At 39.8% G+C, this 17,936-nt stretch overlaps 1 protein-coding gene and 1 long non-coding RNA gene across 2 annotated transcripts; one reads left to right on the top strand and one right to left on the bottom strand.

Moving 5' to 3' along the window:
- Positions 1–10,050: 10,050 nt before the first annotated feature.
- On the top strand, positions 10,051–15,589 carry LOC108163534. The gene is made up of 2 exons (XM_017298887.2): positions 10,051–10,605; positions 13,619–15,589. The coding sequence occupies exons 1-2, from the start codon at positions 10,533–10,535 to the stop codon at positions 14,638–14,640; spliced, it is 1,095 nt and encodes a 364-aa protein (XP_017154376.1). The 5' UTR covers positions 10,051–10,532; the 3' UTR covers positions 14,641–15,589.
- LOC117188809 lies at positions 10,599–13,237 on the bottom strand. Its single transcript, XR_004472864.1, has 3 exons — positions 13,049–13,237; positions 12,656–12,762; positions 10,599–12,589 (listed from the first exon to the last, which is right to left on the bottom strand). It is a non-coding gene; the product is annotated as an uncharacterized LOC117188809 (long non-coding RNA).
- Positions 15,590–17,936: the final 2,347 nt, after the last annotated feature.

Raw genomic sequence — 17,936 nt, 5'->3', positions numbered from 1 at the left:
AAAATGGATTTGTGTAACCCACAAATCATCAGCATCAATAGCCGAGTCGATAGCGCCTTGTCTATAAGGCTCTATAGACTATAGAGCTCTATAGACTATAAGAGCTGGAGAACGGCAATTCTGCATCCAGATTCCTGTGATATCACACTGAATTAAGTTTGTTTCAAAATTTTGACACGCCCCTTTTCGTTCCCACAAAGGTCTAAAATCTGTGGCGTCTACAATTTTAAAGATACGAGAAACCAAAAACTCAGAAGTGTAGAAATGTACCATATATTAGACTGCTGAATCTAGATCAGATCGGAAGGCACAAATCTTTTTGCAGTGGCTATGCTTACTTCTTCTCTTTCTTTCACACACTCTTCGTAGTACAATGTCAGCGCCGTCTAGCTAAGTATCGGGAATAAAGAGAGGCCTAGCAGCAACTCACGTTGCCCCTCGTTCTGTTTGTTAGTGTAATTAATTATCTTTGTAAAATTATAGTTTAGACCGAAACAAACGGGAACTTTGTAACACAGATCATTTTGAGCACACATGAAAAATCTGTTATTTTTTTAATTTTTGGCCTATAAATAAGAAAAAAATTATAAAATTAAATATTCCTGATTTTATTATCATTAAACAAAATGCATTTCCTAAATATATGTTTATTATTTTAAAAGCTATAACTTTAGTTCCGCTTGATTGACTGTTTCTTCGGAAGAACCAAGTAGGATAGGCCGATTAGCGCAACCAAGCACAATATCAAGTATTTAATCTTCCAAAGCAATGGTCTAAAGAAAACGATTTGGCGCATACTCTTCCAGCTGAGCCAAAAGGAGTTCCGCACCTATTCAAGATTCTACACTGCTGAGGCTCTCTATTTAAATCTATTTGAATCTAAATCTATTTAAAATAGTGTTACATATAGCAAGGATACTCATGCGACGCCACATGGCACTTTATTTCAATTTTCATGCGCTTCCGGCCAAACGACATGTGCCGCAAGTTTTCACTTTCACCCACAAGCAACAGCTGCATTGGCTTTGGCGGGATTTTTTTTTTATAGATTTAGAGCACGCCAGGCATATTCCGACGCGCCTGAGAATGTGCTGTTTTTACGAGCTGCAACATCCCAGCCGGTATACAGAAGTGGCATGTTTGTCATTGAGAGAGAGTGGTGCATTTGATGTGGGTGTCGCAGAATGTATAGTATGAGTTGGATTCCGGCTGGACAAAAATTCGTAAATTTTATCTGTCAACGAGACCCACGTAATAACTTCGTGGTTGATTTGATTTGCTAAGTTGATCTAATGTCATCATTCGCATACGTGTGCAAACAGCTAACCATCCTTTTACTGATATCCCAGAGCAATGGACAAGTAAGGTGCCACGAAAAATAAGTAATCTGCCACATATATGTACATTCACGGGATATAATTGGTGGTGGCGACAATCTTAATGAATTCTTAAACATTTAAAATACATAAATATGTATTACTTCAGCGTTAATCCATTTCTTTATATAAATACACTCAAAAAAATTGTATTGGTAATAAAATAATTGGGATGAATTTAATAGGAAATATTATATTCTTACAAGTATTCAAATTTCTTCCGACATTTAATTTTATAAAAAAAAGTTGTGTTTGTTTAACCAAAATTTTCTTTTGTGTTGACGCACCTTGGCCGCGACTTGGAAAACACTTGAGATCATTTTTTGCGCTGACGACAAATTATGACAAACTGTGAGGGGAGCGATAATTTCCATACACCCAAATATATGGAAGACATGGCCAGCTGCGATGCCGGCAATTTTGTTTATGTGCATTTTAACCCAGGGTTGCGCCTTATTGCCCGTTAACGTCTAGGGGCATTTAGAGCGAAGACATAAATATGAGTTGCTTGTCTTCCGATTCGTAACAAATTTAAATATTAAACAGTGAATGCTCAAAATATGCATTTCCAAATACAAGACTTTGATTTCTTAGTTATAATCTCGAACTAATAAAAACCTTTCCATTATTTTTAAGGACTGCTTTCGAATTATCATCTTCACTGATAGTCCATAGTATCCTGAGAGTAGTCCATATTACCCTGATAGTACTAGTACATGTAATAGAGAAAGGTGCTGGCAACAAAGACTGGGACGCCTCCGCTATCCGTTTTGAACTTTTGTGCCAGAAAGCAGACACTTGAACGACAGATGCCACTATGCGCCAGCATCAAACCGTTGCCAAAAAGTCGGCCACTGGGTACAAAGTCCAATTAGTGACATTCTAACAAGATGTTGCATACAGACTCGCACCGCGATCGTCACGTATGTACATATGTAAGTATGTACATATGTATTTAATACTCGTATACTCAATGAATCGGTCCGAAGAAGCAAAGCTCTTCTAATTGTCTACATATTTTTAACGGCTGGCGCCAATTTTCTTCATGTGCAGCGTACTATCAGCCAGAAGTTGTATATCTGAGGCTGTTCGACTGCAGTATACCCGGTAAAGTTTCTAATAAAATATTGTTTTTAAATGTTCATATATGTACGTATGTACATACTCATGTATATACATATGTAGTCTGGTTTCTTTCTTCCTGATTCTTGTTTTGTCTGCCAAGTATCAGCATTTTGTTCTTTTTATGAACGAATCTCATTTGGTTCTGGAATTCGGGAGTTTTGCCTAATCGCTGGCCCTTAAGAAAATCTAGGTTTTAGTTTAGCCAGCCATTATGTTTAGATTATGAGGCCTTTGACTCCTATAGCCACGTAGGGCTATGCTTATGCTAATGTTCAAGTCAAAATATACAAAATATTCGTAAAAAACCTAATGTAGTGCAAAAAAAAAGAAACTGTAAATATGCATTCTAATTAGTACTCTTAAAAAGATTAGTATAACTTTATTGGCAGACCTATGCTTTCAGCTATTTTTGGCAGGTTAAAGTGCTAACTTGAAATGTATTTTGGTCTTGCCAAGTAAACGTTGAAGCAATGTGTTAATTAAATTATAGTAAACTATTTGTATCTTCAGATTGTTGCTATTTTTATTATACTTATATGAATAAAACCATATTAATAACTGTCTGGCACCTTTCGAGGTGTTCATTTTTGATTACTTTGCCGCGTGCCAGACGGGTCGAAGTAAGAATATTGAAGAATGGGCCAGGTACACCGAGAAATAGAATATGCAATTAAACTGGATTTTTAAAGAACATTTGAAATTTCCAATATCTAATCTACAATATATCCGTCCGTTTTAACCAAAAAAAACTGAATACTATTTTTGCTGATAAACTGAAATGACTACCATGGTCAGAACTAACCGACACAACGACAACTAGCCTTTGTATATAGAGGGTATAGAAAAATAAATTCATATGAAACACTATTTATTATGGCAAACAATTGTTCCAAACAATAGAAATCTTGCTAAGGGTTCGGTCCAGTCGAGTAGTGCAAATTTGGGTGGGTCAGCGCCGGGATTAGGAGGGTGCCTGCTGAGCGAAGCGGTAACGCCATATCATAAACTCTCGACTGAGCCCTTTCGACTGGGCGTTCGTAAGGAACCAAAACTAATCCAATTAATAATTTAACATTTCTACTAAGTATGTAATATTGTTATAGTGTTGGCAATTTATCGTAATGCATCAGCTGCATCGCTTTCAATAAACTTTTCACTTTATTTTCGATGAAATTTGGATCCCTTCAGTTCCTTGCTCCATCGTCAGGGTCATTTTACCTGCTGCTGATATTCCGTATTATTGAATGAACTTTCCAAAAGCACCTGAAAGACCCAACCGCATGTAGCAGTTATTAATTTAGGCACGACGACGCCGATCAACAGTCGATGCCCGCCAGCATATCTTCAGCCGCAGAGGCAGTTGGTCTGCACCTTTCCATGACAAGGCGTCCTCAAAGAACTTAGGCCGGCTGTGTCCCGAACACTAAAAATAATAGCGACAGACTTTCCGTGCAAACATAAGTATATACATATACTCGTATCTTATATATACATGGGTATATGTGCATGTGTTTGATGGGCAAGTGCAGTCTATACATGTTTCTGTGGTACGTGGGTATACGGAAAACTGCCTTGAATTCTTAAATTTCTCTCTTAATATAGCTATCGATAGCCATCAAAAATGAAAAGTAGAGTCCTACAAGCATTCAATCTGATTTCTGCAGCAAAACACGCAACTTAGAGAAAAGTGTTTGTTTGTGAATGCAGATTAATTGTAAGTTTTAAAACTCATGATTTGGGAAATTTGCGATCTTTCGTCGCATAAACTTAGCAACAGATGTGTTAGCACGCAAATGAAGAATTCAAACCAGTTGATGTTGGTGCGACGCCGACAAGTGGAAGTGGCGAATGCGCCAACATTGGCAAATGAGTGGCCAATAGTCCGTGTCGTGTCCATCGCTATACGCTGTGGCATGTGTCAACGTGCGCGACAACTGCAAGGCACCTGGTCGACATAGTGGATGGTGGTTATTTTACTTATTTGCATTGCATTTATGACACAGCATACATAGTCCGAGGCCACGACAACCAGCTGTGCGCCTGGCGCCAGTCAAAAATTAACAAAATCGTCTTCTGTCTGGCTCTTTGTGTGTTGACTGCAAAAATGAAAAATCCTATATAACAAAAGGCAAATGAACAATACAAAGCCATTTTATGGCAAGGATATTCAATGCCCAGATACGAACGGTTAATAGCAGGAAGTGCAGCTAAAGGCCAACGTGAAGACAGGTACCACAAAACCCTAATATTTCAAGATTCTGTCTCTTGCCTGAGGTATTCTGCGTTGAGGATTGTTTTGAAATTCGGCCAAACTTGCTTTGGCACCTGCCTAGCTTTTTTGCCTGTACGCAGTTTCAAAAAAGTATTGCTTTTTATCAGGGCCAAACAAGTTTAGCCCTAGTTAATAGAGCTTCTTATATTGTATGTTTTGGTAGTGCTATGCGGATCTCAGCATGAGTGACACTGAGGATGCAAACCAAGTGTGGCCCAATACTTTTTCGAGCGCCATAGACCGGTGTATAAATAGAAAGATTCGAGGCAAATGCAGTACCAATACCACCACATGCCAAGACATTCTGTAAAGTAACTTATCCTCTACCTCGTTTTGGGGCTGTGGCCTGATGGCACTTCTGCCCAGAGCGATCTCGATTTTCATATTAACAATTTGCTGCTGCCGTATTGCTTCTGTGTAATTTCCTATACACAAAGCAGTATGTATGTATGTATGTATATGTACATATGTGTCGACGCTGATACCTCCAGTCGGGGGATTTGACGGGACGGTGACTGCATGAAGATGCAAACGCGTTGCTTACATTTTTGCTGATTCGCTTGCGGGTGTTTCTCGTACCAAGAAGCGTGGGAAATTGTTGCGATTTCGTTTTCTGGACTCATTAAATGTTCTTTTGGCTTCTTCCTATTGCGTGCAAAACCTCTCACAAATTGCAGTTGTGGGGGTTGTCTGCAATCTGTCTCGCCAGCAGCCCTGATTACGAACTTTTTGACATTAATAGCCTAAGTTTCAGTGTCTAATTGTGTTTTATGGGTATGATTGCCCGCACGCATGCATTTGATTGCCGATGTCGATTCCACGTTTGGCTTGCGGCTGTCACGTTTTAAAGGAGCTGAGCTTTTCCCTGCTCCTGGATCAAAATGAAAAAAGTCAAACAAGCGTCCGATATATTTAAATATTTAATTGAGGTGTGTTTGGGCGGGGAGGAGGTTGAAACCAAACCATTTTGGTGTGGGTCGCCTTAATCACCTGCTGTTACATACTAGTTAGATTAGGCGGGAGTTCGTTCCCAGCTTACACCAGATGTGCGCATACCCATAATTTCCCAGGCAGAGTCAAACATTTTCCCAGCAAGGAATACGTCATGTGAAGACACTATGTCGCCAGTCTCAGCGCGACTGCGACAGCGCAAATTTCACACATTTTGCATTTAAGGATGTGTACGTTCCTATCCTTCTCTTTCTGGTCACCATATGTTCCATTAGTCGCCGACAGTGCAGTTTCCATGAAAAATCGCAAATCAGGCTGACGCCGCTGAAGGTCGCAGGGCGGGGCAAGCGAGCACATGTGTTGTCCCCCGAGGCCAGGCAGTGTCCATGTGTGACTGGATGTGCCATGTGCTCAGAACTTCGCTTCTGTAAATAAATTGTTTGAAGTCTGCTGTTGTAAGCAATCCTTTCACACCACCGAGAATACTGCGTGTCAGCCTTAAGAATTGACAAGGAACAAAAAAAAAAAAAACAAAGATGTTAAACAGATTGACGGAAGTTGGTGCTAGGTCTTGCTTAAAATGGTGCAACAGACACTTGTGAATTAACTTTCGCGATAAACTAGCTTGACCTAAAAGATAGTTTAGCTTAAGAGATTGGCCTTGGCTGATATGTTTCCCCAAATGACGAACAAACAATATGAATAAATCGCTGAACAACTTCTAGGGGGGTACCCGCATCCTCGAGACAGGACAGGCGGGCGGTCGGTTGGTTGCATTACTTTTGATCAATGCTGAACGTAACAATAACGATAGAACATGTCCAATTACGGGAGCGTATGTATGGATGTATGAAAAATTGTATATAAATGTTTCATGCCAATAGTTGGATGAAAAGCTTACATTTACAGTAGGTATGCATGTTTACACAAGCAGTACACTGTGGCTGCTTATCTGGATATTTCGCAGGCTTTCGACCGGGTGTGGCACGAGGGACTACTCGCCAAGATCAAGATATGCTCAAATCCAAATCCCTCTACGGTCCGAAGGTAAACAGGGCAGACCCTCAAGGTCGCAACATTTGCTGACGACACAGCAGTACTCTCGATGGCTATCTGTGTCTATGATGCCACAGACAATCTACAGCAATACCTCAAGCTGTTTGAAAACTGGGTCTTCCTGTTTGGGAAACTCGTGGAGCAGCGTAGGAATCAAACATACCTCGGAGTTACACTGGATGCACGTTTAACTTTCGACAGTCACATCCGCAGCGTGAGGAGCAAGTTGGTGGGTAAGGCCCAGAAAATGTTCTGGCTACTTAAACAAAGCAACAAGCTCAGTTTATAAAACAAAGTCATGATCTACAAAGCCATACTACCCCCTGACTGCAAGTACGACATTGAGGTGTATGGGATTGCCGCCAAGACTAACCTTGCGAGGATCATGACATTCCAGAGTAAATTTCTGCGTAGGATCTCCGGAGCTGAGTAGTACATCCGTAACCGGGACATCGCCAAGGACCTTAACGTAGCACTTGTTGGTAATGTTATCAACAATCAAGCGAAAATCCATATTTGTAAGCTCAGAAGCCACCCTAATGTACTGGCGAAGCGTCTTGCGAGATCCAAAAACCGGCGTAGGCAGAATACACCAGGCGACCTACCCAACAGGATGATCTAAGAGGACCCCAACCCTAGAATACCTCGACAGATAATTGAGACAAATAATATCCTCATCCAAATTTTTCGACCTTGATGTTGTAATTTTTCTGTTACTGTTGTATAAGTTGCTCTAACAGTAACCACAAACAACATAATTTGTATCAGTGATATTATTTTATAACCAAAAATAAAAAATAAAATCCTGAATATAATAAAAATTTTTTTTTAAAACATATCCATTTGGGTACAACTGACATTAGGTATGACAATTCCGAGAAGTCAGTGCTACCTGGCAACGAAATGACTTGGGTGGGTAATTCCAGAAATCTATCAATCGTTCGCGGGTCAGTTGAACTATAGGCATTGGCCGGAAATTAGTCTTAGCAGACTGAAAACAATTAGCGATTGAGACTTGACCTAGCACGCGAGGATAGCGCCACGTCGCAATTTGCGCAGGTAACGGTATACGAATAAGGTAGGTATGTATATTTGCTTGATTTTATTTGTATATGCATACATATGTTCACCATTTTAAATTAATATAGACACATTTTTATTTTCCCCAGAAGGAAGCCCCTTCCTCGAGCTTTATAGGCGACTGTATACTTAATTTTTAAAAGGGTCAGCTTGTGTAACCGTTTGCAGCCAATATGAGCGCTTTGAGTTTCAAACAGAAGCCAAATCAATAAGTGCAACTTTAGCTAATTCCATAAAAAACTTACCAAAATAATTCTTTAGTAATTCTAGCTGGGGTTTGAAAAAAAATGGTTGATTTTCAAGGGGACGATCAAATTTCGCCGACACGTACACAATCCACTTTTGGAAGTCCAGCGGTCCTTATCCTTGAACCTCGCGCTGGACAAAAGAAAACGGCTAAAAAGCTTTATCGCGACCTCAGCGGCGGTAACGGTGGCTGCTTAAGTTGCCACTACGGCGGCTGGAGCTGGAGTCTCCCGTCCAGCTCCAAAAAACAGGTTAGCCAGCCGTGCAATCGCATTCTTATAAAGCAGAACAAGTCCGTAAAAAACGAAAGTCATCATTCAAAAAGTATTCTGCGCGACAGCAACAAACTCGTGCCCAACGTACATCTGCTGCTGAGCTCGGGGGATACCAGGCACAAGGAACCCTAACGATATTCTGGCCCACCTCATTTCCGCGGTTGGTTTTGTTCTGTGCCGCGTAAGACGAAGCGAAGGCATGATCATGCGAAATTTAAACTTTTTCCTAGAATTATTTTATTTAATACCCAATACGCACGGAGTACACAAGTTCGGTAAATATGTATGTATGAACATTCCGATGTACATATGTATGTACGTATACATATGTATGTATGCATTTGGAAAAGGATATTCGTGTAGGTATTGAGTTAGACGCATATGTATATATGTACATATATACTCGCTACCTCAATCACGAACATTGACACTCTCAGCGAAAAAGGCCCGTGCTATCGATGACGCCATTTCAGATCTTAAATCTGCAAATGAGGCTACCCTGTGTTTAATTTTTTTCTTACAGCACAGCTCGTAAATTAAAACCACAAACGCCGCCAATCCCAATTCAGACACCAACACACCACATACAATATCATTGACTTGTTGCATGTGCTGCATACAGCATACACCTTATCACGTGTGGCCAAAGTTATGGGGAGGGGATATTGTCGCCACTGAACAGCGACTGGTGTAGCTGTTTTTTTTTTTTTTTTATTTTTTTAAGCCACTTTTGCCGGGTAGTCGCAACTTGTTTGTTGGCTTTGGAAAAATGGGAGCTTTGGACCCTTGACCAAGTCTCATGGCTCTGTGAAATTAAAAAAAAAAAACAAGCGGACTAGATCCTTGCTATTTAATCTTCATTTATATGTATGGGGGAATGTAACGCTGTGTTACGCAAACTTCTCAAATTTGTTGGCATTGCATCACACTCGTAAATACAAATTAATAATCTGCAGCCATTGTCAAAGACGTCAAAAGCAGAAGCATCTACACATATATGACGCATTTGCTTCCTACTGCGCAAACGCCTTGCTGGTGAAACAGATAAAAAGTGAAACGGTTTTTGGGGATATCCTGAAAATGACAGAAGCCACGTCAGCAATATAAATCTAGCCCATGGGGCTGGGTGGGGGGTGTGGTGGTTCTAGCTGAAATATTCCAAAAATTTCGAAACCCAAAATATATATTACCATAGCATGTCCATACCATACCTCTTTTACTTTGTCGGCAACATGTTTCCCAGTCACATTTTTAGGTCCCCAGTAACATATGAAATTTTCTCCGAGGAGGGAAGACTACGAAATCAAAGTAATTGGTTCGTGCCCGTTCGTGAGAGCGTCTTACTTGAAACATACCTTATGTCCATACCATACCTTTTTTTTACCTTGCCAGCAACATGTTTCCTTGTCACATTTTTAGGTTGCCAGCAACATATGAAATGTTCGCCGATGTGGGAAGGCCACGAAATCAAAGTAAGGTTGGTTCTTTGTCCGTTCGTGAGAACACCCTACTTAAAACATTCCTTATGCCCATACCATACCTTTTTTTACCTTGCCGGCAGCATGCTTCCCAGTCGCATTTTCAGGTTGCCAGCAACATTTTTAGGTCCCCAGCAACAAAGGCGGGCGTATTTGAATGAATGAAGGAATGAATGAAAGAAACTGTCTGAAACATGTTTTGGCCACCGACAAGGAAACAACAGTAAAACTAGTGTCGGATTTTCTTCTGAACTCGAAAAAGTCCGTTGATATTGATATATTAAAAAAAAAAAAACAATTCAAACAAGACATTTTTGCCAGAAAACAAATACTTAAAATATTTAATTCAACAAACCCTACTTTTTTGTAAACGGTCTGAAAATACTCGTGAAAATCGGAAATGAAACAGCAATAAAAAAAACTGTTAAATGATCAAAATAGTTATACAGTTTACTTGTGAAGGAGCCTTATAAATAAGCCCAACCTTTATATAATTTAAAAACAAAGTGTTAATGATAGAGAGATATCAATTAGTTTCCGTTGATATCGTATCAGTTACTGAAAATCAAACTACTACGCGGCGCTGACCATCGTTAAAAAACAGCGCACTTGGCCCGTTTTTTGGATTACGCGCTCCTTCTAAGCAAGTTTGTGACTTTTAGTCATTTCGACTATGGCTGTTGCCCAACCAGACAAACTCTACATGCAATTAAGTGCAGCGGAACTAGCGGCCATCATTATGAAAGGTAAGAGCGCACGAAATGTTATTAAGGGCTTTAGCCACCTGTTGCCGGCTAACTGTACAATTTAAACATGCATTTTAATATTCCCCTATATAAGTGCATACATACTAAGTACATATGTTCATATGTATGTATGTATGTCCCGCACCTGGAAGTTATGTTTTTAGATTATATTTTGCGTGTTGAATAAGTCACATAAATATCTAGAGGCGGTTGCAGAGTACATTACAGCAATGGATATTATTAATCCGATGCTGAGTCAGCAACTCTACTGCCAATTTGTTATCCAGAATTGAAGTGAAATCTCTGTAATAGAAACGTTACCAGATAAAGAGGTTCGAAAAGCAAAGTAGTTAGAAAAACCAGCTGTGCAAAAGCTCTAAATGAAGAACCGAATATGCCATGCTGATGACAGATAGTATACTTTATGGGGGATGTGCTGGGCCATCCAGCACCAGCAGCGTAATCATAAAAGGGAAACAGTCCTTTGAGGGTGGCAAGCAATTGAGATACAGACAGATACGTAAACAACGCCAACTATTTGTCGCCGCCGTATGTCTGCCTGGGTTCTGTGACGCATATGTCAAACAGGCACTTTGCCCGCTCTAGTGAATTGAGGACGACGACGTCGCCAGACATATTGGCAATTTGTGTGTGACTGGGTTTGAGCACAGTTGGCCTCGAGAACGTCTCCACAGATTCACTCAGAATTAAACTCAAAAGTTTAAGATTCAGTATGAATCTAGAAAATATGTTTGTTCGTCGTTTCCGAAAGTTTGTATGTGTTCCAAAACTTTGCTTCTTTTAAAATTAAATAATATTTTAATGTAGTGTCGGTATTTTCTCTTAGGGCCTTCGAAGCTTGTCATTGGCGCCAAGTATATTTATTTACCGAACATGGCATTTCAATAGTTGTCATCTGGGAGCTCGAATTGATTTTTTTTTGTATTATGTTTTCATAATCTAACATTCCTGATAATGTCTGAATCAGTTAGGACCAAAATGAGAGCCACACATTGGTCAATAATGCAAGTAAAAGGCTGTGAACCATAGTCTCTGGTTAATTAAGCGATCGCAATGCACCATTTAATATTTTGTTGTGTTTCATTCATAAAAATGGCGCGTCATTTTACTACAATACTCGTACACCATTTAGTCGTATAGACATATGTACATACATATAAATCTCATCTATAAATTTATGGATCTTTATATGCACGTCTGAATGTAAATATGTCTGTATGTTGATAAGCTCAGACTTCCCACACACGGAACGCTTCCCAGTGGACCGACCGGCAGCCAAAAGCCGCCTATGATGATAACCTTTGGCTGACTTTTGGCGTGAATATGGGATTTTCTGATGCCTCTGACAGTTAGTGTCTGCCTCTTTTAAGTAGGTTTTAGCTGATTTTCACGGCAGGGCATTCATTCTTGGAAAGAAAGCCCAATAACGTCTAAATGGCTGCCAATTTTAATGCGAAAACGTCAAGTTTGGCTTTGTGATCAAAAACTCATTAGATGCATGTAAAAAAAAAACAGAACTGACTTTGTATCATAATATGTATGTACCGCCAAAAACATCTTTGTCCCCAGGATTGGGAATTGATCCTATTCGGTTTCTACTCACTACACCGTTTGTCTATCATACTATATAGGCCATCATTGAATGCACTCCTTATATGATAGATAAAGGCAGATGTTAACCACGAATACTTCGTTTTTCTCGATCCACACACAAAACCTTACATTCATATAACTGAGATGTTATATACGACGTGACGTGCACAGGTGTTTTGGCTTATACGACGCCATTGACGAAGTCGGCTTTAAGCAAACATTTGTCTGAATAAGAAATACAATCCTCAATATGAATGCTCTACACACAAGGGCTAGAGCTGTAGCTATAGCACTGCTGTTATTTATCCAGCCTGATTTCGTCGCTGCAATGTCAGTCAGTTGCTTTAAATTTCGTATGTTGTTTGTCTGTCTAAAATTAGAAAAGATAGCACAATAATTTGCTTATAAATAGTTGTGTCAACATGCAAAAACATACCTTCCGTCGTGTTTCCATACGTGTCTGGCTCGACTCAGATAAACGGTATACTTAGTACAAGTTAATACATCTGTATTTACATAGGTGGCAAACCGCTATCATATGATCTAGTACGTATGAGGAGCAAAAGTGGGGTAATAATGCATATCATTGGCCAGATGTATTATAGAAATATTTTGTAACGGAAAAGCACATAATTAAGTTCACTAAATGAACAGCTGTACTGTATTCTTGGGTAAAACGTATAGTATACTCTCTATTACTGTTGGCGATAAGAAAAAATAATACTATCCTGCCTGCCTAAGTCCATTGATTTGCATTTCACCCGAACACTTGCAGTTGGAGCGGAGTACACCCGTATTTTTTCGTGTTTTTGTTTTATTAATTACTAACCGGGTTGTTGGCTTCTGATGCAGTGGCTACTGCTGCTGAACTTGAACTGACTTTATTCGCCAGACGCAAAATAAATTACTTTCAACAAGTAAGCTGTGCTTAAACGCTTTTTAAATACCTTTAGAGGTCAGTGGTAGACCGACGGGCCTGGAAACAGGTTTCATTTTCGCGAGCAATGCAAAATTTGAATTTGCATTTTAGGACTTACATACATACATATGTATGTATGTACATACATACATTTTTTAACAGATACATACAATTTTGTACTTGCCAAATAGTACCAAAGGATAATGATTTTATATAGATTTTAATAGTTGTGTCTCACAGCCACAAACTAAATCGAGTACACAAATATATCAATGGGCGTTTGGATATAATCATGAAAGATTTTTGGTGTGCTGGTCAAAACCACCGCGAGGGGCTCCGAATGCCCTATGCGGCATGTGTTCCGCGAAAAGGGGGATTTTTTTAAATTTACCAAGCCTTACTTTAAGCAACCGGTTCAGCGTAAATACGTCACAAATGGAAGAAGACAACTAACATTTTAACTCTTTTGTTTATTTTTAGATTCACCCAATTCAAACGACCGTGATGCGGGTTTTTGTTCCGCCAGCTCGGAAAGCGAAGGCGGCGACGATTTAGCCGTTGAGCAAACGCGCAGTGGCAGTCCCAACATCGAACCAAAAGGAACTGAAGACTTCGGAACAGCAGACTCTAAGCCAATAGCACTAATCCGCAACAAACGCAAGAGTACGGAACCTTCAAAAGTTGTGGGATCGATGACGTCCACATTTGGACAAGCCAACGCTTGTCCTTCCTCCTGCGCGAGTATTGCTGCAACAGGCCCGCTTAAGAAACGCATACGCTATACCTCTTCTGCTGATTCAGCAGTGGTTTTGACACCTACAAGCCATAGCCCCAGTCGTAGTGTGCCCACCCCGTTAAGCTTGGAACACGAGATCATACCAAATCCGGCCCATATATTTGTTCGTCACCCAGGCGTCACTACTCTGCACCGCACGTTCGCCACGCATCCAGAGCAGAAAGAACCCCTAGAATTGGTGACAAAGAAACCACAGCAGCTAATTGAAACAGAAAAAAAATCGGAGACTTACTCCACAATGCAGAACAGAAAACCACAAAATCCAAAAAAGACATTGCACAAAAAAATGGCGAAAGAAGCAATCGCGGCATCATTGATTGATGCAAATCTTAGCGATGAGGACATGTGCAAGGTTGGGTCGGGCTCCGATACTTCTACATTGCGTCCGCACTCGCACCAACGCAATTATAAAAACATGACGCGGGAGCGCCGCATTGAGGCGAATGCGCGGGAGCGGACTCGAGTGCACACTATTTCTGCCGCCTACGAGACGCTACGACACGCCGTTCCAGCATATGCCAGCACTCAGAAGCTATCCAAGCTCTCTGTGCTGCGAGTAGCTTGTTCCTATATACTGACCCTCAGCCGTATGGCTGGTCAGGACTACAGCGCTGATCAATCGGAGCCGTCCATTGCCGATTGCATCGAGGCCGTCACATCAACAATTCAAACGGAAGGAAAGGTGAAGCGCAAGAAAGACGAGTAATCGGTATAGTTTACCAACTCTGAAAGACTTTTATTGGGACTGATTACTGCTCATGTTACTGTTAGTCGCGTGTGTTTGATTGTGGGTCAGTTTGACATACTGTACTCAGAACCACACGTTCTAGGTTTTAGGTATAGTTGGGGTCACAAGTGACCGAATAGCTTTACAAGTTTTTAAAGCTTTGTTTATAGAGATATACACACCAGCTAATTTGTAAGTAGAGGGTACACAATAGGCGCGTTATATACATATTCTAGTGTACATACATACTCTTATGTACATATGTAGGTATGCGTACTTGCCATAATTGATATTTTTAGAATCTAAGACCAGCGATGTGATCCTAATTTAAAGTTGCTTTTAAACTTTGAAACTATAAGAAAATTGAAACAGCTCAATGTTTTTGGCAGTACAAATATTGAAGAACACAATAATTGTTACCCCTAACATACATATGGATGTATGTATGTATGTACTCACGGCTTTTCATAATCCAAATTGACAATAATAGTATGGGAAATCCTAAAACTGTATGCCAAACTACTAAGTAACTTTGTATGTATGTAGGTATACGTACCAATACTCTTAAATATAGCCGATTTTCGCATAAAAGCGGCAAATTCCTAAAAAGTCACTAAATTTAATAATGGAAGTCATTAGTTTTACACTACTGGCAAAGTAGATAGTTTCCAATGTACAAAAGTAACTATACCATTTTTACAGATATATTATTCAAGAGATGAGCAAGATGTATGTACACAAATACAAACGAAGATCCGCAAATGGAACTAAAATGAAAACCTGAAATTTGTCTGTGTGAATATTTATAGTCTTTTACGCCTAAATTGAAATCTCATTGTTATAAGTACAGTGTATATGTATGTAAATTATGTAGAGATATAAAAATAAGTGCCATAAAAGCAGTAAATATACAAATCCGACTGTCAAATGCCATGTATCCTTTAACTATCTGGTTGGGAATCGAGTTTCCAGTGCAAAAGAAGTGCAGAGTGGTGTTGACCCATTAGTCACCTGGGTGCGAGCGTACTTGGAAGATTACAAACAAACACGAAGAACCAAACAGCGGTAACTGGGTAGAGGGGTAATTTATGTCTATACGTTGAATAATCTTATCGCTTTGCAACAAGCCATTTGGCGGTATAATAAAGTCAACAGGTGCGCACAGAATGGCAGGCGATCGATTCAGTACACCCGAACCCATCAACCCAGCTATTATAAACGCGTTTTGGCACACCATAGTCCCTTATCAGGTTCGGAAATAAATTTGTCAGCTAATCTAGCAGGCACAAAGTTTAACGATATCACGGTATAGTTAACATAGTGCAAGCGTACCCATGACGCATACAGGAACGATGCCAAACTAATAACTAGGCGTATACTATACTCGTATAAAACGAGGTGCCTGCATCTATTTGACCCAGTGCAATAGCCGCCAGAAATTACATCAGCTTTTAGAAAACAGGTTAATTAGAGCAGTCTCTGATCAGTATATAATGACTAAAAATGCAAACGTTACTTCGCTTGAGCCAGGTGGCTGTGCCTACACTTGTTTGTGGCCAATTATACAAAAATATTTTCATCAGCATATTTAAATTTCTACTCGAGGTTATTCTCCTAGTAGTAATCGTACTGTATATTTGAGTACATTTACAAAGAATATATTCAAACAGTGTTAAAATTAATTCAATAATATGGTAATGAGACAACGGGATACTTATACATATATTAGCACAATCAAACTGTTTTTGTGCAAATAATAAAGAGAATGATTCAGCAATTCGACTGTCTTATGAGTAGGCATGTTTGCACCTATCTCTGGCTGGCTGGGAGCTTCAAATTTGATTGCGGTGCAGCATTTTGTAAGCAGTCTGTCGCCGTTGCTATCGATCGAAACAGTGCACAATGGAATTGTATCACGCCCAGCTAACCTCCTCCTCCTCTAAGACTAATCAGATTTAATCCGACATAAAACATCAAAGTAATGTTTCATCACTTGAGAATCTGCGAAAGTGAAATATTTTACGTTTTTACCAAACGAATAGTCTATACAAGTAGGCTTCTTGAGTAGGAACATTGACTTTCCATTCTATTCTAGTTAAATTATCTGCTACGGATAAGGATAAGCCTGACGTAATTACAGCAGTCTATTTCACATACACCGGGCACAGAGGCAGCTATAATAAACAGCTCCGCCATCTCACTTTAAAAGTGGTTACATTTGTCAATGAAAACCCTAGAGCTAGTTATAATTCTACATATATCAATGAACCTGGAATTACATTTAATCGAGTTATATGTAATGCCTCTATATATTGAAACAATTCAACATTTTATGAATTATTTAGTTGAGTCTTAGTGCTTCTCTGTATGGAGTTTAGCCATAATAAAATTCTGTTTTGCACAATATGCAAAATGGGAAGTTCATTGAACTAATGAACCACTGGACGGTGGCCATATGAATGCACATTTGTTTCGCCCGGCTGTCTACTGGTGAATCGGTATTAAACTGATTCGGCTTTTTACATGGGATTGTGCGGTTGACTTAGATAAGGAAGACAGCCTGTAGCTGTAGCTGTAGAAGTAATCCATTTCGTGGGTAGTGCTACCGGCATCTACCTTTATATTGTCTGACTACCTAAGGGAAGTTTGGGCAATCGCGTAAAAATTATTTTCAAAACAAAATAATTGAAACAATCATCAAAAGATCATCAAAAAATAATGAAATAAATTTTGCGAACGCATTTAAAATGCGACAAAGCTAATTTATATTCCGACAACACAACGGCGGGACCTCAAGAGCACCGAAGAGAAACAAAAAATTAAATGCAGGGTATGGCAAAGAACCAAGCGACTGCAGCTCTGTTCAGTGATATTAATAAGATTTATTCTCACATTAAAACTCTTTCTCCTTACGCAGGCACAGTCGATACAGTCTCATGTCCCATGTCCCATGTCGACGATTCCCCCAACCATTCGAAATGAAACAGAGGCTCCGACTGTAGATTTCGGACTCTGCTCCGACTTCGACTCCGACGCCAAACTCGTGATGTTCACTGTTCACTGCCTGTTGCAACATTAAAGACATTAAACAAATGGACATCTGTTGCCAGCCGGCACAAGTATTGTGCTTAGCTCGCACGGGGGCTCACGGGGCGTCTTCCACGAGGAGACTTCTACTGCCAACGCAAAAAATTAGCATTTGTGTAAACAATTAAAATAAACTAAACTATGGCAAGTCGGTGCATCACATGTCGTGACGAGATGTTGTTTTAGTG

This window comes from Drosophila miranda, chromosome 4, assembly GCF_003369915.1.
Source record: "Drosophila miranda strain MSH22 chromosome 4, D.miranda_PacBio2.1, whole genome shotgun sequence".
Classification (NCBI taxonomy): Eukaryota; Metazoa; Arthropoda; class Insecta; order Diptera; family Drosophilidae; genus Drosophila; species Drosophila miranda.
The sequence above is the reverse complement of the archived record's forward strand: the minus strand, read 5'-3'. Positions and strand labels throughout refer to the sequence as shown.

What these genes read in the sequence shown, in the direction of transcription:
- LOC108163534 (XM_017298887.2), top strand. Translation starts at nt 10,533, where the DNA reads ATGGCTGTTGCCCAACCAGACAAACTCTACATGCAATTAAGTGCAGCG. An exon ending in AGCGGCCATCATTATGAAAG is followed by an intron (nt 10,606 to 13,618) that starts GTAAGAGCGCAC and finishes GTTTATTTTTAG; the next exon opens with ATTCACCCAATTCAAACGAC.